This window comes from Lethenteron reissneri, chromosome 40 (assembly GCF_015708825.2).
Source record: "Lethenteron reissneri isolate LAM-NWPU_2019-01 chromosome 40, ASM1570882v1, whole genome shotgun sequence".
Taxonomy (NCBI): Eukaryota; Metazoa; Chordata; class Hyperoartia; order Petromyzontiformes; family Petromyzontidae; genus Lethenteron; species Lethenteron reissneri.
This window is the reverse complement of record NC_083818.1, coordinates 11,628,193-11,653,102: the sequence shown is the minus strand read 5'-3', so window position 1 is coordinate 11,653,102 and position 24,910 is coordinate 11,628,193. Positions and strand designations below refer to the sequence as shown.

The 24,910-nt window shown below is 48.3% G+C and overlaps 1 protein-coding gene across 1 annotated transcript; it reads right to left on the bottom strand.

Annotated features, from left to right (window-relative positions):
* Positions 1-682: 682 nt before the first annotated feature.
* Positions 683-24,258, bottom strand: LOC133352515 (serrate RNA effector molecule homolog). Its single transcript, XM_061568204.1, is given in 22 exon segments — positions 683-1,260; positions 1,793-1,916; positions 2,293-2,364; positions 3,653-3,806; positions 4,434-4,627; positions 5,041-5,191; positions 6,466-6,696; positions 8,086-8,268; positions 8,669-8,747; positions 9,746-9,774; positions 9,776-9,808; positions 11,156-11,784; positions 11,902-12,052; positions 12,766-12,846; positions 12,848-12,871; positions 13,971-14,173; positions 14,732-14,901; positions 17,549-17,740; positions 18,429-18,557; positions 19,936-20,073; positions 20,924-21,103; positions 24,179-24,258. Coding segments are annotated over 21 exon segments (3,150 nt in total). The 5' UTR covers positions 21,043-21,103; positions 24,179-24,258; the 3' UTR covers positions 683-1,196.
* Between the last annotated feature and the right edge of the window lie 652 nt (positions 24,259-24,910).

Here is a 24,910-nt window from a genome sequence, read left to right as displayed (position 1 = left end):
TGAGGCTGATAAATACGCTAATTGTAAGTTCTCCTTCGTTTAAACAAATCTACAAGCAGCAAAATAGGAAGCTACACTGTTATGAAGTACAATAATTAGTTTTTTTCTTTTTTTGCGCGCAAGTTGGGAATGCTTGTTGAAAACTCATGTCGACGAGGGAATAACATTTCAACTTTGCATGCAGGCCAATCTACTTGCTACTCTGTCTGCCATGGCAAGTAGATGTATGTACGTTGAACTTTTCTCACACCGTACATAGTCAACCGTGCTAATCGGAGGTGCGGGAGGGACAAACTAAACACAAAAAGCAGTTCCAAAGAAATAATTTTCAAATTAGATAAAAAATTCATAGCTCCAGTGGCTTCCTAATATAGGAAGAGCGTTCCAGATAGCCGCAGAAGCACATCTGAAAGCGCGCGATGCAGATGTAGGGCAAGTGATCTCGGCGCAATCCACCAATCCTGCGTCCCAGCCCCACATCACTGCTGGATGAAGGCCTCCGCAAGCAGTGATCATCTCTCACAGTCGAGCTGATTTCCTCACTCCATCTCCGAGCCGAACGCCTTCTCGGGCGTTTTCCCTCCCTTTGGGCTGCATCACTTCCCAACGCCCCCGCAGCCCGCAAAATACTTTCACATCCAAACCGCGACAGACATTCAATGAATACTCGACAGAAAACAACAGCGGTTACAATTGTTTACTTTTTACGTTGCGCTGCAAAAAAATATATATAACGGCCTTGAGTATTCTACGCATTGTTTCACAATTCAATTTCCATCTTACGATGGCCAAGCAACGACAACAAAAACACGCTTGGGCCACTTCACTCGACCAACGTCAATCCGTGTTGCTCGCAAAGCAAGAACCAATCGAAGCAACAAGAAACGTCTACAGCCGGCAAGGGTCTCCCGGCAACGCATTGCTTGTTTTTTTAATGTTCGACACACTACACCTTTTTAATGTTCAACACACGCAACAAACGGTTGACTTGAATAAACGTGGCCGGCAGAATTAGCGAACACAACACGACAAGCTGCCTACGACGCTGTAATGGACAATGGGGGTGTAGTAGACTACGTTATAGCTGTGATGCTATACTATTCGTATTAACTATTACTATAGTAATTGTTCATACTATTAGTTAATAGTTAGCAAGAGTAGGAGTGAACTGATTACGTCCATGATGCGCAGGAGCTTCAGAAAAAATCGTTTTCTTCGGGGGCATCCAAATCCGTGTACTGAATCATTGGGCGGAAATCTCTGCAGGGAAGAAACAAAAACAACAATCAACCACATAGCCATCAAACACATGGTTGGGCCAAGTGCTGTTTAGCGAGCAGCACCTATGACGGCCGGCAAGACACACGAGGGGGTGGGGAGTGGCCAGCACCGATCCCGGCCGCCTTTGTCTCCTCCGTGCTCATTTAAGGCGCCAATGTTTAACACACCACATTCATTGAAGGCTGAGTTGAGGCCCTAAACCGGTTCAGATATGCAAATTATGTTAACCGTGATCAGGATTTGAACTCTGGTCGCTGGGCTGCAGTGCAATGCTAACCACACCACTATGCATGCCATTGCTCCACACAAAGATCCCCCGTATAGCCTTAACAGACTGTTGGGGCAAGTGCTGTTCGGCAGTAGCACCTATGAAGGCCGGCAAGGCACACACGAGGGGGTGGGTGGCCAGCGCCATGCCCGGCCGCCTGCTCCCCACACACACACACCTGCACACCATTCTATGGCGTGTGCGAAGACGGGGGGGCTGTGGTGTGTGACGGTGTGTTCGCACCTCCTGCTCTTGATGTAGTGGCTGGAACTCTGGCCCCGGTAGGGGTCGAAGCCCCCGCGAGGAGGAAACTGTGGAGGCGGCTGCTGCTGCTGCTGTTGCTGCTGCGGTGGTGGGTACGGGGACCCTGCGTGACACACACACGCACGCACGCGCACACACGCACGCGCACCCTCGTTAGAACAGGGAGAGAGCCAGCATTGTAATGCGAGAAGGCCGTGTCACCACGCTAGCTTGAACACTACACAAGGGAACAGTATGTATGTCAGTCCACTGGTGCACGAAAGGTCTCCCCCCCCCCCCCCCCATGCAGTGTGATGAACTTCATATATATGGGTTGGTAAGATGGCTTGTAGTGTCAAATGTGCACCTCGTCTGGATGGCATTGGTGGATGCGGAAGCTCATAAACGATGAGCTCGATGCATAGTTCAGGTTAATGCTCTTATTTACTGGGCGTAACAATAAAAATGTGAGCAATAATTGGGACGACGTTGACACTCACCTCCGTACGCAGGCATGGGAAGACGTTGGAAGTTGTAGCTGGGCATCAGAGCCTGGGGGTTTGGGAAGATTCCTGGGAGACAGACATGTGTTCGTTTTTTGTTTGTAAACTGCATCAGAATGACAACTTCACTGTCAGAATATATTGTAATTGTGTATATATAATGAACGCAATGATGAGACATTTGATCGCAATTACTCAATTGGGATTTTAGGAAGCCACTTGGAGCCATGCACTTTTGAATCGATATTGAAATCGAATTTCTTGAGAACTTCTTTTTGTGTTTAGTTTTTCGTCCTTCCCCACACCTCCCATCGTTACATACGGTGCAAAAAAAATGTCAACATGCACGTAAACACACACAGCAACATCGCCCCCTACTGTGAAAACTTGGTAGGACCCTCCTGCAAAAGTCTTGAGACTCAGCGAGGCTCTCTTGGGTAAACGAGCATAATCTTAATCATCAGAATGCGTGTCACGTGCATGGTTGCGCCTCGTGTGATTTGTGTGCGGTGCCAATGACTGCCCAAGTGCTGTGGGTATTACACTGGGATGTTTAGCCAACTCCATTAACGAACGTTTATATACGTGGAAGGAAGCCGGAGTTCCCGGAGGAAAACCTACATGTGCCAGGAGGGGAGGGGTGGGGGAGTAACGCTCAAATGAAAGTCAATTCATAATAAAGCTTTTGTTTGGGTCAAATCGCATCAATTATAGATGTGTCGTTAGACCCGCCACCATCCGAAACAGCCAATTAGTAAGGTTTGTCATGTTAACAAAGCGTGCCAATTAGTTACTACTTCAGCACACGGATGTGTTGGACAGTAAACCCACAACATCTACAATAAGTACGACGTTTGGCTGATTACAAGCTTCATCAGGCGATTTGCCAGAATCGACAAATGTATATTTATGCCATCAAATCCAAAAAGCACCACTTTATTATGGATATTGGTCACGAAAGACTACGTGTTGAGCTGAAAATCAATCTACTTGCTGTACAACTCTCCCCTTGTATGTATGGTGGTGCAAACTACTTTCGCACCGTGTGTAGCCAACCGTAGGAAAGGGAGTTTCGCACATTTGTGCTGCGACCCACTAATCCTCGGTGCCTCCCCAAGCGCTGGACCACAGACGTGTGCCACCAGCCCGGGAGTGCGGGCCCTATCCCTCCCGCAGCGCGAGCGAGTGCCAGCGAGCGAGCGAGCCGAGTTCGGCGTGTAACTTCCAATATTAGAGCTATGCACTTTTTGAATCTAGATTGAAGATTGCTTTGTGTGTTTAGTTTGTTGTCCTTCCCCCGCACCTCCGACCAGCATGGTTGGCTAAGTACGGTGCGAAAGGAGCCCAACGAACATACCGGGCATCATGTTGCACATGGTGAAGCGTGGCTCCATGAGGTGCGGCCGCCGCTTGTCCATGAGGAAGTTGTTAAAGAAGCCCACCTCCTTGCGCACCTCCTCCACCTTGTCCAGGTGCTTGTTCATGATGTGCTTCCGCACATACTCGGGGCTCTGGGCGCACAGCACACGCAGGACCACGCCGCCGCGTCAAGCGCGTCGGCCGGGCTCGTCGTTTGCGAGTCTGCACGTGCACAGCGATCACCAGCCCGGATTCGACTCGAGGGAATCGAATCGTGACCTGGGACTGCGAGAGACGATTGCTCAAATCGCACAACCAATTTGTTCTCAAAACTTTGCAACATTTAAAACTGCCTGCAGTTTTGTCCACATCTAAGAGAGTCTTTGCACAACAAGGAAATTAATTGGCGCATTCAGCATTGTAAAAACAATAGCTCGCAAATTTAGAACACGCAATATAATACGTCTGCTCCAAATCGCCGAGCAAATCTACAAAAAAAAGCCTGTCTCGAAGCAACCAGTTGCGCAACTGCTCGGAACAGCTTGCAGACAAGTCCTCGTACAAGCGATTCAGTTGCATGCAATCGAGTTGCGCGACACGCGCGGGTGCATGCAACCAGGCGTGAGTGACAACAGTGTGCAGCGCGTGGTGGCCATTACTTCTGGGCAACACGCAAAGCGCTCTCTGCGTGCATGCGTGGTGCAGCGCCATTCACACGACCGCCGCTCGGCTACCCGGCAGTGTTCGACAAGCTCCGCAACACATCTGGCCAAACGCACCTGGAACTTCTTTCCGCTCAGGGGACACTGCCACTTGTCCTTGGCCTGCTCCTGGCAGTTGGCCGAGATGAACTTCTCCACCTCCTGCTCGGGATCCCTGCGACCTATGACCTCGGCTTCCTCGTCCTCCAGCGTGTCCCGCTGGAGGAAGAGTGGCCGCAGCTTGGTCTCAAACTGACGCTCAAATTCCGCCACTGCGGAGCGTGCGGACAAGGAGAGAAACGAATTACGTCAGAGGGGGGTGGGGTTAAGACACCGCTGTGTTGAACGATCGTAGAGTTGTCGGTGACGTGGTTGACAATAACAATGTTATTAATGTGGACTGTTATCGGGGCTGGTTAGCGCAACTGTGACATGAAGCCGGCGACCCGACTTCCAATTCTGGCCACGGCCAAAATCAGCGGCGAGTGATATACCAAGAATCCCATTCATCAGCCTACGCTGACCAAAGTGAAGTACGGTCAAACAACCCTTAAATGATGACAGACGAGGCATGGGAAGGCTTTCATTCATCCACCCCCAGCCCCCTCAAAGATCGCGCCGCTCACACACGCGTGTGCGAGCGTGCCGCCGGTGTTGATGCCGTGACGCTATAATGGACGAGCACCTTCATTGGGGTTGAGCTTGCTGGGCTGGGGGCCGCGCACGTGCACCATGCCGCAGCGGTTGGGCATCTCGTCCTCGTGCGGGTACTCCGTGTGGTTGTAGAAGTCCACCGAGTGCACGATGCGCAGATAGAACAGCAGCTGGTCCAGCATCTGCGAGGGTCGGCAGGCCGGGGGAGACGGCGCGGGGGGGGGGGGCAGAGACACGTATGTAGGTATGTTGAACTTACATCAGAATTGAATCACAAGGATGCAAAGAAAAAGCGCGAAACGAGATTCTTGCGTCGCAATCTTTAAAAAGAGAACCTGCAATGATGTTGCTTAGAATAACCATGAGAGAGAGAATGTATGTGTGAACTTCTTTCGCACTGCGTATAGCCAACCGTGCTAATCGGAGGTGTCAGGGAAGGATGACAAACATGATATCGATCCGCATCGTGCACACTTTCAGATGCGCTTCTGCGGCCGTCTGGAACGCCTCTTCCTTCCGATATTAGGAAGCCACTGGAACGATGCACTTTAAATCTAGATTGAGAACTAATTTCTTTAGAACTGCTTTAGCGTTTTTAGTTTGTTGTCCTTGCCCCGCACCTCCAATAAGGACGGTTGGCTACGTACGGTACGAAATAATTCCAATTCTTTGGGTCTTTCAGTAGTTTTTGTTATTTTCTTTAAACCTAGGTGACTTTACCGAAAGACCCAAAGAATATGGTACACGAAATAAGTTCAACGTACATGCATCTGCCCCGCCATGGCAGGCAGAGCAGCAAATAGGTTGCTGCCCTGTATGCGGAGTTGAAATGTTATTCCCTCGTAGACATGGGTTTTCATCAGGCACTCCCAAAGTTCACATACATACATATCAGCTTCATCAAGGTGAGGGGATTCTACCATTTGTGCAAACAGTGAGCGCACTGGACCATCGGTTTGGGTCCATCTCCCAGTGTGGCAGTGAAACTATGGTGCAAGTTTCCCATAGTCACCCCCCCCCCCCCGCAACATTATTAGGCACCGCATTAAAGTTGAGCACCAGTTCGTATGTGGTGGGGTAGAGTGGAGGTGGTCCCACCTCTTCCAAGATTCATTCAAATGTTTTTTTAGTAAAAACTCATCCCCACTAAAGAGGGCATCGCAATACGTTACAGTACAAGTTAAATGAATGTAGTCTTACCTATAAAATCAGGACCCATATAAAAATGACATTGACTGGCTAGCATGAAGAATAAGCCAGAAAATACTATATTCGTAATGATCATGGTTTTTGATAGAGCTCCCTCTAGTGGAGGCCATCCCGTCAGCAGCGCCACAAGCAAATAATTACGAGGTAGAATTACCTCTTACCACGGACACGATCCCACCGATTTAGAGACTTTTTCTAAAGAGAAGAGCCCCCCCCCCCCACCATGCCTGCAAGAGGCAAGTTTCACCTTGAGCAGATCCTCGTTTTTCTCAAGGAAGAATTCCTTGTTCGGTGGTGGCGGCGGCGGTGCAGGCGCCGGTGCAGGTGCCGGTGCAGGTGCCGGTGCAGACGCCGGTGCGGTTTGGTCCACCGCGGCTTCCTGCTCCTTTTTGGCAGCATCTTCATCCACGTTCACCTTTCCATCCTCCAGGTACTTGGACAGGCCTCCCAACAGCGGGTTAGCGCCGTCGCTGGTACCCTGGGCAGCACACAACACCGCGCTCCATAAAGCGCCTCGCACGGCCGCGCGCACCAACGGGTCTTGTCGTGATTTCGTGGCTCTCGGTCAACGGCCCGCTGATATGCAAGCGTGCGTCGCAGTTCGAAATCAACACCTGCTTTTTGACATATTGATTACTTGCCGATTGCATTGCTCCTGATCTTCAAGAGCTAAGCGACCACAAGAGGAATGCCACGTGGAGACGACCGGCAAACAACGTCGATGTGCAAGTCGGTGCAAGCATCTTTCCAGAAATTGGCTTTTTGTTGTCTTTCCCTCGCACCTGCGGCTAGCACGGTTGGCTATGTACGGTACGAAATAAGTTCAACATGCATACATCTTATTAGCTGCACTAATAGTCTGCTGCAGAAGAACACATTCAATGATCGGGCAACAACACCAATCAACTTCAAGGACAGTGCATACATTATCAGAGTTATGTTTTTTGTTTGCATTATGACTGCAGGTATTGTGGTCTATGCAAATGTAACGGGTTCCGGAGACACTTGTAGAGGTAACTTCTTTATTACGATTCAACACTCCAACTCTCCAACGCTCCAACAGTCCAACAGTCCTGATACTCTGTAACAGCTCCCAGGTACACAGCCTAGGTACACAGCCTAGATACACTACTCTGGCTACGCTCTGGAACTCGCCCTCACAAGGTCGTAGAGTCGGGAGTTCCAGAGTCCCACCACTGGCTCTCACAGCGTCCCAGGCTCCTCCGATGGCTGGTCTTGGGTCTTGGGTCTTGAGCTACGACTGGCCCTGATCGTCCAGGGAGCTCCGCTTTTATGCCCAGTCCCCAACGAGGGGTGGGGCCGTGTGCGCCCCCAGATATCCCACAGAGCACACACAGCCCCCCCCTTTGGCGGCGCCAAGGGGATTAAGCGCCTGGGAACTCAACGCCTGACGCCAAGAGGCTTAAGCGTCTGACCCACTCAGGGTCCCAGAGCCCCCAGCAGCCCCTCCCTTCTTATGTCACTACACAAACATGACTCCTTGTAAAAAAGGTGTCAGTTTTGTTGTCAGATAGAAGGGTAAAAAAACAATTATCATATTTTTTACTGGCAAATGAGGTTCCAATGGGGCAGCAACACTGTTCATAATTTATCACGCTGCTCAAGTCACGCCACCGCAACGGCTTCTTTACTCTCGGCGGCTGACACAAATGCGTTTTGACAATACAATTAAGACAACGCCAAGGTGTTGATGATTATATGCGCCACCACCCCCCCTCCCCAAAAGGAATATGAAAGTTCTATTTAGCTCCCCGGAAAGAATAGGTTCCCCCCCTGTCCCTGCCGCACATGACACGAGGCGGCATATCCGGTGACTGGAGCGACCTCTGTGCGTGCCGGCGCTCACCGGGATGGTGGTGCCCTCGTTGTACTCCCACAGCTTGGCGCGCCGGTCCAGGGCGTGCACCAGCTTCAGGGCCAGGCGCAGGTGGTTGCGCGCGACGGTCGCGTGCAGCGACACGCCGCTCACGATGCGCATGCGCCGCGCCAGGTCGCGGTTCACCACGGGGCTCAGCTCGCACTCCCGAAGCTGGGGACAGAACGGGGACAAAACGGGGAAGATGGGAACGGGGGGGGGGGGGGGGGGCAGGAATTACAGGTTACGATGAAAGATTCCGAGAAGGTGCTGGAAAGCACGAGTAAAAGACTCAATTATTAAAAGGTCGTTTAAGCGGGGGCAGGCGTAGGATGAAGGTGTACGTAGCCAGGTCACCGTGGCGCTCACTTTTTTTGAGGGCTGACATTCTCAAACCCGCTGGGTCGTGACGAGGCCAGGATCTCGCAAGTTCAGCAAATGGGTTGTGAACAATTCCGTAGGGATGTTTATGCTTGGGTCTCTTGCCGACAGGCAAACTATTCGATTCTTGAGTATGGCAGTCGTGCTCATAATTTTAAACGGAATTGTGTCGTCATGACATGTACATTCTCACCTTCACATTTTGCAGGTTCCAGCAGATGTCCTGTATATTGACATGGCCGCTGAACGTTACCCAACCACGCCGGTAAAACCTGACGAGCAAACAGACAGATGACCAATTAAGAGATTGGTTTCGATGTTTTGCAGACAGGATTGATTGCATTTTAAAACAAACACATCAGCGTGCTGCTGAATGTTTGACGCCCCTGATTAAGTGCGACAGCAGGCGTGAATGCCGGTAACTTCAAGCGCCTTGCCAATTCATTTACACCTGCGCACCTGCCAAATCGTTCCCGGTCTGGCGAATCACGCCTTTGTTCAGCCGTTCACAAGAAGTACGAGTCATTTCAGCACAGAGGGCAGTTGCATCCTCACCAAGCACAAACAAGGGTAAGATTCACGGTCATGGCTAACCGCTTGCTGCAAGCAATGCACTCCAATCCAGTGGGAAAAGTCGTGTACATCCCCGGTAATTTATACCGGAGCGAGGCAGGGGTTGTGTGGTGATGGTTAGTTAGAAATATAATTAACCCAAAAGCTCCCTTCCCCCCCACCCCTCCTACAACCAGGGATTTGACGAGTTGTCACAATTCTGGGTTCGGTCTTGAACAGTACACCTTAGAAAATCATTATCTCAATTTTTACTGTCTCATTTTGTATTCCCGAAGTTTTTGTTGTTATCGTTTGTAGTTTTATTTTGCACCATTAGCCTAAATGTAACACGAGCATGCAATGTGCACCTAATTTGTATAAAATGTAGATCGACTCTCACGTGATGGTCAACGTAAGAAGCCAATTTTGATCGACAAATCGATGATTGTGTCGTTGATTGACAACCGATTTAGTTTATCAAGAAACCGGTATATATTGGCTTTAACTCTAATTGACATTATACCTACATGATCTAACTCCCCAAAAGCAAAACCGACTTATAAATCATAGCACTGGTTGTAAAAGCTGAGCTATGAAATAAACGCAAGTTTACATCCAATAAATGCAATTAATGTCAAAAGGCAGCGATGCCCCAAGACATTGGCGCTTCTCACACGGCGGTTGTGAGCGAGTGCAATCGAACAGAGGGTGTGTTTACCCGCGCTCTGGCAGAGGCTCCGACAACGCCTACTCGCATGAAGCCTGGGAACCTGCGACACAGCTGCACGCGCACACACACACGAGAAGTTACTCCCCCCGCTTCAGTCACGCACGCCCCCACACAGGCGGCACCCGCCAGCTCCCTCCCACGACTGACGGCGAGAGATTTGGGAGCAGCACGGGTAGTTTGTCTGCATTCTCTTCTCAAAAATGTTTTCGCTACTTTATTCCCCAATTAAACTGCGGCAGCAAAGATCCGGTTTACAAACAAAACCCCACATTCATGTTTAGGATAATATTTTTCGACGGGTGACGATTGTTGAGATGACCACAGTAAGCTATGTCACTCAATTCTAGATTTGAAGCTTTCGTGACTGCAAAGATTCATATTCTTAGGTTTTTTCGGTTAAGTCACGTAAGTAAAACATCAAAATAAAAAATCACGACGTTTCGGAGGCAACACAAGTCTCCGTCATCAGGTGGGACCGTCACAGGCCGAATTAGCTGCATCAAGTGAAGCAATGATTCAAGATGTAATCCCTTATAAGCAAGTTGAAGGGAGGTGGAGAGGGGGGGGGGGAGAGCTTATCAGACTGTGGTAGCCAATGAATGGAAACGTATCGGGAGGGAGGAGGAGCGGTGATCAAAGACTGCACCCTCCGTCCCGACACGTTTCCATTCATTGTGTTGAGCACTGCGTGCAGTCTTTGATCGCCGCTCCTCCTCCCTCCCGATACGTTTCCATTCATTGGCTACCACAATCTGATAAGCTCTCCCCCCCCCTCTCCACCTCCCTTCAACTTGCTTATAAGGGATTACATCTTGAATCATTGCTTCACTTGATGCAGCTAATTCGGCTGTGACGGTCCCACCTGATGACGGAGACTTGTGTTGCCTCCGAAACGTCGTGATTTTTTATTTTTTTATTTTATTTTTATTTTGATGTTTTACTTACGTGACTTAACCGAAAAAACCTAAGAAGATATGTCACTCAAATTGATTGTGATGTGAAGTAAAAATAAAAACGGGCACATTTTCAGAGAGAAAAGACCTACATCATTTGAGTGACTGGTCTTCTAACAGTGACATGGAGGTTTAGCGTGAAATTCATACATTTACAGTCGAGGAGAGATAAGGCTGCGTTAATGGTGTTACTTTAGCAGTGTTGGCAGCAGACATGCAGTCAATCAGAATTACAATTCCAGGTTAGACTGTTAGATGATATTACAATCACAGGGTCACTGCAATTAATTACAAATTACACCACTGCGATAGGAATTGAGGCCAGGTCTGTACTTAGCAGAGGCAAGGTGAAACACGGCAATGCGGGTAGGCGGGGTGGTGGCGACGGGTACGAGCGAGAGAGACTGGGACTGACTAAGTGCGTTCCACCCCCCCCCACACGCACCGACACAATCTCTGCCTTGGAGATGTACGGCGCGATGTTCCGCAGGAAGATGGACATGTTTCGGTGGAAGTTCCGTGGCCTCGGCAGGAGACCTTGCTCTGGAGTCCTCTTCAGCACAAAGTCCACCTTTGCTTCTGCAGGCTTCTCCCCCGCGGTCTTGGATCCCTCCTTGGGCTCACCACCCTTGGATTCCTCTTTCAATTCCTCCTTGGGATCTCCTTTCAATTCCTCCTTGGGATCTTCTTTCAATTCCTCCTTGGGATCTCCTTTCAATTCCTCCTTGGGATCTCCTTTCAATTCCTCCTTGGATTCCTCCTTGGGATCTTCTATGGATTCTTCCTCGAGTCCATCCTTAGATTCTGTTTTCAATTCCTCCTTGGGATCTTCTTTGGATTTCTCCTTGGGTTCATCGTTGGATTCTTTTTTCAATTCCTCCGTGGATACCTCCATGGGCTCTTCTTCAGGCCCCTTCGTCGTTTCTTCCTTGGGCTCTTCCTTGGGCTCTTCCTTGGGCTCTTCCTCGGGCTTCTCAGAACACTCTTCTTTGCTCTCTTCCTGCTCCTGCTTGACGCTTTTCACCGATTCCGGTTCCACACTCTCCTCCTTCTCCTCCTTGGATTTTTCCTCATCTGAAACTCGGAAACGGCGAGTCGCAATGAAAAACAAGCAAGGCAGAATAAGGGCAATTTAACATCACGCCCAGGGGCAAACGAGACGAGTGCGTGCCCCACTTCTCACCCACTCACCGGGAGGCGTGCCGTCCGACGGTTCCTCTTTGATGGGGGGAGCTGTTTGTTCCGCCTCCGATTCAGAAGAGCTCATCCCGTCCTCCTCCTCCTCTATTCCCTCATCCTCGTCCTCTTCAGACCCTCGGGAACACTTACGTTTCCTCGTTTCCTTCTAAAGAACGAGACGTTCAGCGATGAGCAGATTCTCTAGCACCTGGGTTCAACAACAACTGCCATTTGCCACTAAATGGCGGTGACGTCACCACGGCGCTTGTGCCAGGCTATGTGCACTTTAAGGCCACGTGAAGTGCCGAACGCCTGCTGGTAGGTCAAGGGACAGACCCAAGTGCCATGGGTTGATGGAAACGACTGGCAGACGCACCAACTGTGCCACCTGCCACACATGCAGGCGTTCGACACTCACACGGTTTATATATCCAGTGCAGATGTAACCATTCACTCGTCTCTGTAATCCGATGAACTGTCAATTATTTGAGGTTACTAGTGTTCATAAATTATTCATTTTTTACATTCTGGTAAATTGAGAATTTAGAGAGCAATAACATCCAAAAATGAAGAATGATAGAGTCTTAAATTTAACAGGAAGACTTTCACGACCAAGATTGTGATTTATAATATTTTTTTGGGGTAAGATTGTAATAGTTTCTTACTCCACCACGCTTGCTTGCGAAAGCCCTAACACACGACGGCCAACCAACGTCGTCAGATGGCAAAGAAAGCTCCGGCTTTCACGCTATAAACCAATCATAGCCATCTGTCATGCACAATTATGTAAACCTTCGCTCCTGCTATATAGACAACTCTGCATCGCCTTGTTGCTGTGGTTGTGTTTACTCTACACGCGAGTTTTATGGTTCATGCCTCCGGTGAGGAACTCTGCTTGGCATCTTCCCCCGGGGATTTTTTTTCCTCCACAGCATCTGGTGCCTCCTCCTTGATCTCAGGCCGCAGCAGCTGGCTCTCCTTCCTTCACACACACGGCGAGGAGGTGAAGGTGATGGGTAAGAGCGCGGCGACACACACGCCTGTGAACCAGCCCTCAAAGAGGCAAGGGTTGGTGGACCTTGTGGATTTGTGAGACTCTCAAATGCGAAGTGGCCAGGGGATGCTAGTACAGGAAGTATGTTTGTCAGCCCATTTGTGCGGATCATTTAGATATTCTGTCTTTTATATATGGAGGTTTTTCCCCGACACTCCAGTTTGGCCAAACATGAGTCAAACATCTAAACGTGGGATGCTCCTGATAAAAGGTCCAATTCAACTGGAATACGAAAATAGAAGGTAGTCCCTCGGGTTAACGTTTTTAATCCGTTCTACGAAAACTGTTTACGAAAATAACTGTTAGTTTTTGCAAGAACAGAAAGTAAAATGTAAACAAAGCCAATCAAGGGTTAAACGAGAATGGGCGTCGCTGATTGGCTGAGGCATTTCAGCTCACTTACGAGCGCTCGGATTGGCCAAAATTGGCACCCGCGTGCATAACGTAAACACACCGTTAGTCAAAATGTTAACGTTAGTCGAAACCATGGGGGCTCCTACGAGGCAAAACGTTAACCGAAAAACCGCGAGTCGATGTCACTGTTAACCGAGGTACGACTATTTTTAGACAATCATTTTGGAATATAGAGGGGAATAAGTTCAGTTGTTTTCACAAGGACGAGTTAATGTCGTGGTTCACAGATAAGGGTAGATTTGCCCCACTTACAAGAGATACATAGATGTTGATGTTTTCGATTGTCACGATTCGGGGGCCGTGGAAAATGCATAATCTCTTGAAGTATATTTTCTCAACCGTCAACAGGCTCTTAAGTGACTGCTTACGTTTATTTTTTCTACTCGACTGTCACAACTTGTCATGGTGGCTGTTACAGCCCATCATTTAGACAAAAACCCCAACCCCCACACAATCATTAGACTGACAGCAGCATTCTCAAAGTGGCCTGTTGAGAATTAATTCGCACATAGCGTCAGAATGCTACGTACTCCCGTCCATCAACGTGGCGCAGATCTGTCAAATAGAGGCATTCATTCTTAAACATAGGAACCCATTCAGAGCAGACGGGCACCTTGTTGGGTATGTCTGGGGCCACGTTCTCTTCTTTGGGAGGCTCCACCACGCTCGCTTTAGGGGTGGGGGTCACAGGTTTGACAACCATCGGTGGCACGATCCCCAGGGGCACCCACGGCGGAATGACCGGCTTCGGCGGCTCCTCCTTCACTTCCAGGGCCTTCAGATCCTCCGCCGTGCCGCCCTCCATCAGCATCGAAGCTGTGCGCGCAAAGACAAAAATCGCATCGCGAGTCGGTCACACGCTTACGCGGGTAACGTCGTCACCGTCACCATGCAAGTCTCGAGCACGCCAGGAAAGGGAACATGCAATATATCACAGCAATTTGACGGTGCTAAAGTCGCGACAGATAGGTGTGGAAGCTTAACCTTGCGTTTGGGTGGAAGTCTTAAGTCTACGGTCTGAGTAGGTACGGCCAAATCTGGCTGTCGCCTGATGAAGCTGGTTGTAATTACTGGCGAAAAGTCGTAGTCAGATTGTAAATGTTGTGGCTTGGCTCTCCAACACACCGGTTCGTGCTGTACTAGTGACGGATTAGCACGTTCTGTTTACGTGACAACCCTTACTAGTTGTGGCTATGTCGGGAAGGTGGCGGGTTTTAGCGACACATTTATATATTTACACGATCTGACCCAAAAAAACTTCTATTATGACCGATACATCTATTTAGATTTTTATCGTCTTTAAAAAGTGACATTGTTGAACGTCATCGCCGCCCGACAGGACAGGACGAGCAAGCGAGTGAAGTGATTGGGCACCAGCATCGAGGAAGTGAGCGATCTGGTCGGTCTTGTCCAGATCCAGCGTGACATTGTCCAGCCACTTGTGCTGCTTGAGCATGCAGAAGACGGCGACGCGGTGGCGCGCCGAAGCGATGATGTCTCGCCGCCGCTTCTCCCTCTCGTCCGGGTGGTAGCGCGTGCGGAACCTGCAGTGACGGCGCGCGTGCACGCGGGGCGAGCGCACGGCATCGGCGTGTGCGGGCGAGCGCACGCAGGAGCACAAGGGAAGAGGAGAAGGGCACTTGAGACAATGCGATTTTTTTGTTCTGGTCCAAACAATACAACTGCCGTTCATAAATTAGTAAAGTATAAACGTTAAGATTCAATTTGTTCAATGGTGTGCAATTCAAATGGATCACTGTAAATGTGTAATTGTTGTATGCAATTGTCTTCGTGTGTAAATCAAGTTTAATACAATCAAGTAAATCTATTTGTGTCACTTTCAACATTTTAAATTGCTCATAAATGCATGGTAACTCAATTTAACAAAAAATATAAAATAAACAAATTTAACGATGTATCATAGCTTACTGGAAAACAGCACATGTAAATGTGATTACAGCATCAGTGGGTGAAATTAATTGTAACACATGGCACAACTGAGCTGTTAAAAAGTCTGTGGTCATTTGTCAATTAACATTTGATTCCCTTCATGAGTGTCGTACTTATGAGTGGGAGCAATACCGGGGTGAGTGCAGATGTGCTTCGCTGGGCATGAGCTCAGAAAGACAACGCTAGCTCTGCACGAAGGCAATCGGCCACACACTACGGGTTTTCGGTGGGGCGCAGGCTTTGTTTTTTTGCTTTTTTTAAGGAAGATTGGAGATCGGGGGACCGGCGCTGCGTTGAGCACAGCGCCAGAGGAAGGACAAACAGTAAAACGTGGAGTGAACGTATTGAGGTGGGAGCTACGGTTTAGCGCCCTGCATTGTTCGCAGGGCAAAGGAAACGCTAGCGTGAGTGGCCGTCCGACTGCTAACGCGCTGCCGACGACACTTTGCGCCCTAGCCAGGCTAGTCTGAACACTGCATTGTGCGCAGCGTTGGGGAGAGGACCCTAAAGCTACGCTACGTGCTCCAGTGGAAGAGACATCATTACACTGCGTCCCGTTGGCTGGTGTCGACACCTTGATCTTCAAGGGGGGAAAGAATTAGGTTCAAATGCAAATTAGTCACAGGCATCAAAACAAACATCACCGCTTCCGCTGTAACACACAGAGCCTCGAGTTGGCTGCTGTTCACATTTTACATTGCAGCCGTGTCTTTTTAGTTATCTTATCTCGAATGAGACATCTCCGCACGACGGTAGAATTAGGCTGCCCAGCACCGTGAAAGAGATGCTCACAAATTTCGTAAATTAGAATTTATGCACCAATTTCGACAAACCAAAACAAAATTATCCAAAGGCAATTTATCTTACTGCTCTTTGCGTCAGAAAAGCACATTCACAAATGGCTGTTGAACAAGAAGCAGGAACAGTATTACATCTGTGTAATATTCGGAACAGTATCCAAGACTGCCCTAAAAATGTGAGTACAATTGACAATGCCAACTAGTGCTGTCAATTATTTAACATTTTTATAATTCTAATTGACAATTTTAAGGCAGTATCTGTAAACAAAAAAAGTAACATTTATGCAAGGCATGCAACATTACTTATCCATATAAACTTTCAAATGCTTATTTTTAAAAGCAAATCAAATAAGTCGACATACTTTGGACAGTATAAAAATAACTGTGTTCAAGCTTAAATTATATAAATGCGTTTTTATATCCATCTTCTTGAAAACCCAAAACACAAGTGGCTCTGATATTGTAGAGGCATAAAAAATGTGTCCCATGCTGTCCAGCATACATTCAAAGCCTTCGTTACAAAATATATATATTAAAAGTGACTTGTATACATAGTAAAGTGGCACTTTGAAAGCTGGCGTTAAACTGCCACTTTACCGACGTTGTTTTCAGTGATGCAAATTTTAAAGGAAGTTACATCAAAGTGATGTCACTAAAACGCTATTATGGTGTGCCTGCAATCAACTTTAAAGTATTTCTCTACGAAGAAACCTTCAAACTGGTGTTGGACATGCTGGGACACAAGAGAATGGGTACATGTCTGCAAGAGTAGAGCTTTTTGGTTTAGTTTTTGGGTTGCATCTTCCTTTAAATAATCCGAGCTGCACGACATTTTATTCAATCAATGTGAGTCCAAGGCGTCATCTTGTGACACTGCAGTGGGGACTTGAAAGTCCTCCTCTGCAGAAGAGAAGGATCACATGACACACCACTGCACTTGCCTCTGTAGGCACAGGCCCTCTTCTCTTTTCAGCTCGGCAGCGGAGATGACTTCATAATAAATCAGCCGGATAGTTTTCACGGTAAAAGGTGTAGCCCTTTCATTCCTTGCTCACTCCACTGCTGGCGGAAAGGCATCCACACTAGAGGGAGCTGCATAGAGCCCTTCAAGCAGGTAGTTATGTATTTGCTTTGTGTATCCCACCACGTGGACCTGCAGATCAACATCAATTGCGGGGTTCTCATTTACACTGCTGGGTGAACAGAGGTGGAGGGAATTTCAGAAACCCGCGCCTTGTTTTAACTGCCACGGCAGGAACTCAAACCGCAGCCCTCTGGTTTACAAGTCCAGAGTACTAATGATTACACCCACGGCCACTTCGTTTTTACGATCGCCTAATATATAGATACCGGCAAAGGGTACCGCCACGTCACTCAACAAGTGTGCAGAGCGGGCAAACGAGCGTTCGGGCGGGCGGGCGTGTGTGTTTGGACGACTCACCACTCCTCGCCCTTGTGCGCCAGGAAAAAGTCCTGCATCTGCTGCTGCTGGAACTCCTGCTTGTACTCACTGTAGAGCTTCACGGCCTCGGTCTCCTCGACGGCATCATCCAGAGTCACAAGGAACTCCTTAAAAGACTTCATGGTTGGCGGAGGGGGCGGCATCTCCATCTCCGGCGGCATGTTGCCAAGCCTGCCGACAAATATGGTCGAAATGCGGTGAGACAAACCCTAGTTCTGCAACTTTCCGTCATTCCGCGAGCTTGCTTCCTGTAACCAGTCATTACTCTGCATACGACACTATTCAATGGCCTATTGAATGCATTGTGTGCTTCATTTCATATTCCAACACTGGTTTTGGCTCACCCATCATCAGCCATTGTTTTTATTAAACGTGCTATAGCAGGTGAAAACCGGATGGATTGTGAATGAACGTGGAATGTCTTTCAATCAATGACTCGATGTATGCACAGCCCTTTGATAAAGTCACTGTTGGAGGAGGGCCTTCGCACACTCTTAAGGGACGTGGAGCTTGGCAATAATTTCACAATTCAGTGCAGGTTGGTGAAAGTAGGAAGAAAACCTGGGACCACTGATAAACAGTACAACAATTGTTTGGCTGCCCTACCCTTTCCTGCCCACCACACATCTCCCCGCAGTCTTGTCAGCCTTCATATGCGTTCGCTAACTGCACTTTCCCCATTAGTCAATTAAAGACAATTGAGATATTTGTCTATTTATGTGTGTTTTGTTCATGTGCATGAAAGTCCCCCTGTGTGTTTATTTACACGCCAACATGTGTGTTATGTGCCTATGCACTGTGTCTGTTTGTGTACGTATGTATGCGTTTACATGTGTCTGTGTGTTGTTTGCATAGGGACCTGGCATGCACAGGGATGCCGTGGTGCTGCATGGGGTGCATCTCCTGGTGTCCCCACGGGGGGACAAAGTGCTGAGGTGCGGCTGGGAAGTCGTAGGGTGGGCGATACGGCTCCACGGGTCTCTCTTCCCTGCAGAGGAAACATTTGTGAGGGCAGAGACACGTGCACGAGGTCAATATCGAATACTTAGCGTGAACCTGTCCACAGTGAGTCACCCATAATCATTTTTTAATTGTAACGCGCTGCACAGAATTCGCACTCTCTCTACAAGAGATTGGCAGTCACGTGGTGAGCGAGCTGACAATTGTCCAAGCTCTGCGGTCCTCAATAGATGAAGATGTTTTCAGACACTTAATGAGTGTTCATACATATGGCAGGAAACTGGACATCTCAAAGAAAAAACCACGCATGTGAGGGAGAAACACTCGATCCTGTACAGAAGGCAAAGCTATTCGTGCACAATTTGCTGTACTGCTTTGTTTTTTTTAACTCGTGTCAAATGTCACAGACCGTATAGAACGAAATCATTAAATCACGTGACACGGTTCAGCGATCCCTCACTCACCAATGTACAACAGCAATATATGACTCAAGTGTTGTGACAGGATGAAAATGTGTTGTTCATTGTGAAATTGACCTGTGGTGAAGTATTAATTTTAATTAAAAAATTTATTTTTAATGAAGCAATGCGATGATGGTGGGACATTACTGGGCTCCCACCAGAGCATTTATTTTGCAAAGATGCATGGGGTCTGTATGCACCCATCTGGTGAAAAGGATTTAATTAAGCCATTGCTACATTATATTCCAGCTAGTTAATCCACCTGGACAAATTGCCTTCACAAACTGGAGGCGATGAGACAATACTTTCTTACCACTTATTAACATGAAACAGGATTTGCCATGAAAATCGTTGATTAATTTGCAACCTGCCACCCAATACAGCAAAACAAAGAAGTGCAACCGCAATTTTAAGCTGCAAGTTAATAAAAAAAGTCGTAGGTTGGGTTAATTATAGGAGCACTGAAAGTCTTGACACATTTCACCTAAATAACTTGAAACTAAAAGACGTTTAGAAATTTGACCAACATTTAAACGAGTACTTTTTAAATGGAGGCATATTTTAAAAGCAGTACACCCTATTCCATGATTGAAAAGTAGATGCAAATTATGTCCTACACCCATTCTGTGGGGCCTTAACGGTGCCAAGAGCCATTTTAGCTTTGTCAAGCGTGAAACGGATGGGACGGTGGTTAACACACTGCACCATGAACCTGGATACCCGAGTTTGATTCCCAGCCATGGCGAACATCAGTAGGAAGTAACAACTGAAATAGCACCCACCACCTCCCCACCACCCCTTCACCAACCCACAGTGACCAATGTGAATGCAAAGAAAGCCCCACCACGGTGTAGGAAGACCTTCACCGAACAGAGGGTTGTGTACACTATGTTATTGTTATATTAAGTGTGTAACATTGAGGTAATGGGACAATCAAGTGCTCACCATTCTCTCCGCATGCGTTTGGGTGGGGGGCTGATTTCATGTCGGGGAGAGTATCTCTCCCATCGATTGCGGTCGTAGTCACGGTAGTCTTCCTTGCGGCCCCTGTCCCTCTCGCTCTCTCGCTTACGATGATCCCGACTGCACGGCGGGGACAAAGTGGTCAAAGACATCATTCATTTTTGCATTGTAGCTTTTAAACAAACAAAAAAGTACATTTACTCGCCGACAAATATGGCTCCATGCTGAAATTAGGCCCACCAAAAAAAACATTCAGTAGTATGGAAAAGCATTAATCACTCATCAAATTGATTTTATTTCAGTTCTAGAAATTGCGTTGAATGATTTTTCATTTTTAGGTATTTATTTATAAAGGGATGCAATCTAGGATTAGATGAGAGGCCAATTGAATGAAGTGACCCCTGGCTTTACTATAAGAATTCCAGAAATAAATTTCTTTATTGGAAAGTTCGGATTATACGATTAAGAAAATGTCACTCATGATGTGTCTCCACCAAATCATATTCATAATATTTACTTAATGAAAATTCACTCAAAATATGGAATTTAGATTAATAAAATAAGGCGTCATATTTCAATAGCAGGGCAGAAAAAATGAAACAAAAGACAATTTATTGTTGAAACTAAACTTGACCCAGATTTTACAATTCACTGCAATGTATGGAGGGGAGAATGGATGTATAATTACACTTATGGATGCAATTGGTAATTCATACAACCACGAAGTGGTGGTGGGCAGCAGGTGACAGTGGAGCAAAAATCATTATTGTACTGTACTTCTATGCCCTCCACGTCTATGCTCCCCCGCCTTCACCAACTTGCACTAACCAACCCTCATGACCCCGCAAGGTGTGGAAAGGCCCTCGTCCGTCAGCGGATTGACAGAAGGGGCTGCAAACGTAATTATAAAAAAATATGCAAATCGGAGAAGTTAAAACGTGTCCGTGGTTTGTGTTTGAGAGAGACGCACCTGAAGCTGGCGTCACTCCTCCTCCGCTGGTCCTTGTCGCGCGTCTTGTCGTGGTCGCTGCGCTCCCTGCGAAACTTGTCGCGCCTCCGCCGGTCGTACTCATCGTCGCTCTCCGCCATGGCCCGGCACGGAGCTCCGGTTAGCGCTGCCTCTCAATGTGTCAACCTCGGCAGCACCGGCCTGGAAACGATAAATTCAAGCGATCACTCGTAAACGGCCTGCGACACACAATTACTAAGCACAACTTGGGTCATTGTTAGCCCCGATAAATCCATATCTCCAAGGTCCTGCGGTGAAAGTCAGACAGCACAGACGTGGAAGAAAAAAATGCAGAAAGCAAATGGGTTTTGCTGCACTGCCCATCCACGTAGCCACGCAGCTTATAGCGACATGTGCATGGTGTTTGCCCATAAAAAGCACTATCCAGATTCCATACTGCTTAGCTTTCGAGATTTGACAAAGTTGGCATTGTTCCAGGCGATTTGGTCATCGACAATATGTTATAGAGTGGTTCAATGAAGCACACAATTAGTCAAATAACTCAAATGAAACATTTGCGAATACATTTTCAATATAAAAATGTCTACTTGGTTAAATCAGCCATGCAGTGGCATCTCCTGTTCAGACCTGGGCCAGTGATGGAAATTACAGATTCCCACGGCATATCCCAGGCCATATATAATCCATGCTGTGCAATACAGAGAGGCTCAGCTACACAAATGTGGACAACGCAAAATTAATATCACGACAACGATCCCATGTATGACCTTAACAGGCTGTTGGGGCAAGTGTTGTTAGCAAGCAGCGGCTATGAAGGCCGGCACGGCACACGTGGGGTGAGAGGCCAGCACCACGTCCAGCTGCCTTTGTCGCTGTTTAAACACCGCACCAGGTACTTAATTGGGGATGAATCGACCTAGGGGAGGCCCAGGTCCCATTCAGATAATCGTCACTGGTGTTGATCGTGAGCGGGAATTGAATGTTGGTCACCAGGTTGGTTGCACAGCGCGCTAACCGTTGCACTACCGCTCCTCCCCACACACGGGCACACAAAGATCCCCCCCGTATAGCCTTAACAGACTGTAGGAGCAAGCACTGTTAGCGAGCAGCGGCTATGAAGGCCAGATACGGCACACGAGGGGGTAGGTGACCAACACCACGCCCGTTTGCCTTTGTCTCCCGAGTGGTGATGTTTACACACCGCACCAGGTACTCATTTGAAGCCGAGTCGACCTAGGGGAGGCCCAGGACCGGTTCGGATAATCGTCACCGATGTTGGCCGTGAGCGGGAATCGAATTCGGGTCGCAGGTTCGGAGAGCAAGTGCGCTAACCGCTACACTACCCCTCCCCACACACCAATACTCGCCATTCGCCAGTAAGTGACGGGGACGTCACCATGGCGCATGTGCCAGGCCAAGTGCACTTTGAGGCTACGTGAAGTGTCAAAGGCTCGCTGACAGGAGGTCTCGGGACAAACCCAGGTGCCATGGGTTGGCTGACGGAGATGACCGGTTAGATGCACCAGCTGTACCCCCCCCCCCCCCACCACTGTGCTAATTTGCTGCATTTTAGCCACCCGGCACCCCGCTCGTTGTTGTGCGCGTCGCTCATCTGCCCTCCGTTGTTGCTGGAGGGCGACTGCCTCCAACTGCCCAGCAGCAGCAGCATCCTTCACGAGCCTCTTCCATCGAAGCCAATATTGACACGGCCAATACCAGTCGTCAGTAAGTCCACTCAGCTCCACATCCTCCCGTACCGCATAACTTCCATCTCTTCTCCAGCCCATGTCGTGCCCGTTTAGCCCCCTCTGCTTGGGCATGCGGGCAACATGACCCAGCCAACGCAGCCTTGCCTGCTGGAGGAGCTCCCCACAACAACAACACCCGCCATTCGCCACTAAGTGCTTGTGCCAGGCGATGTGCACGTTAAGGCCACGTGAAGTGTCGAACAGCCGTCGGCAGATCACGGGGCAGACCCATAAGTTGACCGACTTAGACGACTGGCCGATGCACCACCTGTGCCCCTTACTGTGCCAACTTGCTGTCTTTTAGCCACCCGGCGCTCCGCTCGTTGTGAGCGTCGCTCCTCTGGCCTCCGTTGTAGCTGGAGGGAGACTGCCTCAAACTTCCCATTAGCCTCACGGTGCACCTAGCCTGGCACTGCCCAGGAGCGTCCTTCACGAGCCTCCTCCACAGAGACACTTCTTGAGACACTGCTGGTACCAGTCACCGGCAAGTCCACTCAACTCCACGTCATCATGGACCAAACCACTCCATCTCTTCTCTAGCCCGTGTGTCCCCACGCGCACATGTACACACACACACATGTACAAAAGACAAAGATCCCCGTATAGCCTTAACAGACTGTAGGGGCAAGTGCTGTTAGCGAGCACCTATTAAGGCCGGCACGGCACACGAGGGGGTGGGTGGCCAACACCACGCCCGACCGCCTTTGTCTCCTCAGTGGCAATGTTTACACACCGCACCAGGTACTCATTTAAGACCGAGTCGACCTAGGGGAGGCCCAGGACCGGTTCAGATAATCGTCACTGGTGTTGGCCGTGAGCGGGAATCGAACCCGGGTCGCCAAGTCCATAGTGCAGCGCGCTAACGGCTACACTACCGCTCCCCACACACACGCGTACACACACACGTGTACACACACGCACACACACACACGTGTACACACACGCACACACGTGTACACACATGTACACACACGCACACACCACACGTGTACACACACGCACACACACACGTGTACACACACGCACACACGTGTACACACACGCACACACGTGTACACACATGTACACACACACGCACACTACCAGCGCGAGGCCGACTCATTACAGCTCGCCGATGATCGCTCCTCTGCACAAACTAGTTACGCGGTTCAGTTTGCAATTGCGAGTTCGCGTTGTAAATCAATGTAGTATATATATATTTAAAAATATTTCATAGAAGCTGGTTAGTAAGTACGTGCGTTCGTAAGTCGATGACCGCATTATATAAGTTACACTTATAACAATGGTAATGAGACCCATGCGCCTAGGCCTGAAGCCTGGCCAAGGCCACACGTTTCTATTTTAAAATTGAATCTTGATTAAGAACGCACGTTTCCCGCATTTTCTTCACTGCAGCTGCCCATTACGAACGTTTCAAAATAACTAAATGGAAAAATAATGGCAATCACAGCAGTAGAATTGTAACACACAAATGTTGACGGGAGCGAGAGATGGCACACACGCTTACCACAGAAGCTGGAAGAATCGCGATGAGGAATCGACACTTTTGTTATTCACAACTGATTAGCGATTTCACGAATCGATTCCCTTTTACCGTTATATAGTACGGTGAATCGAAAGTACGTTAATCACACACGCGATTCGATACATGCATACAGGCAGTCCTCTACTTACGATGGAGATGTGTTCCGGCCGACCCCATCGCAAGTCGAAGATGGCCTATCGCCTCCCCAGGAGTCTTAAAGAATGATGATAATTTAACAAAACAGAGAAATTTACAGTACCGTACTGTATAAACTATATACTGTATGTATTTACTAATTACAATACTGTATTGCACAGTCAAATTTAAAGTAAAAAAAACAAGGTAAATTCTTAGCCTACCTATATGAACTGCAATTTAATAGAACGTTTTTTCAGGAAACAATCCTATCTGCTATAAAAACTTTTAACATGCATTGAACGGATCGTATCGTGGTAACCTTAAAATGAAATCGCTAAAGCTACTTATCTTACATGCATTGAACGTATCGTAACGTATCATATTGTCCTGTACTCACCAAGATTCTGTCCGTTGTCTGCATACTTGAACGATATGGGGTTGTTGATGGCAATTTTATCGCTATCGCCATCGTAAGATCGAAATATCGTAACTCGGACCACCGTAACTCGGGGACTACCTGGACATACACACGATGTATACAGAATCGATTAAAAATTCAGAATCGATTCACAATCG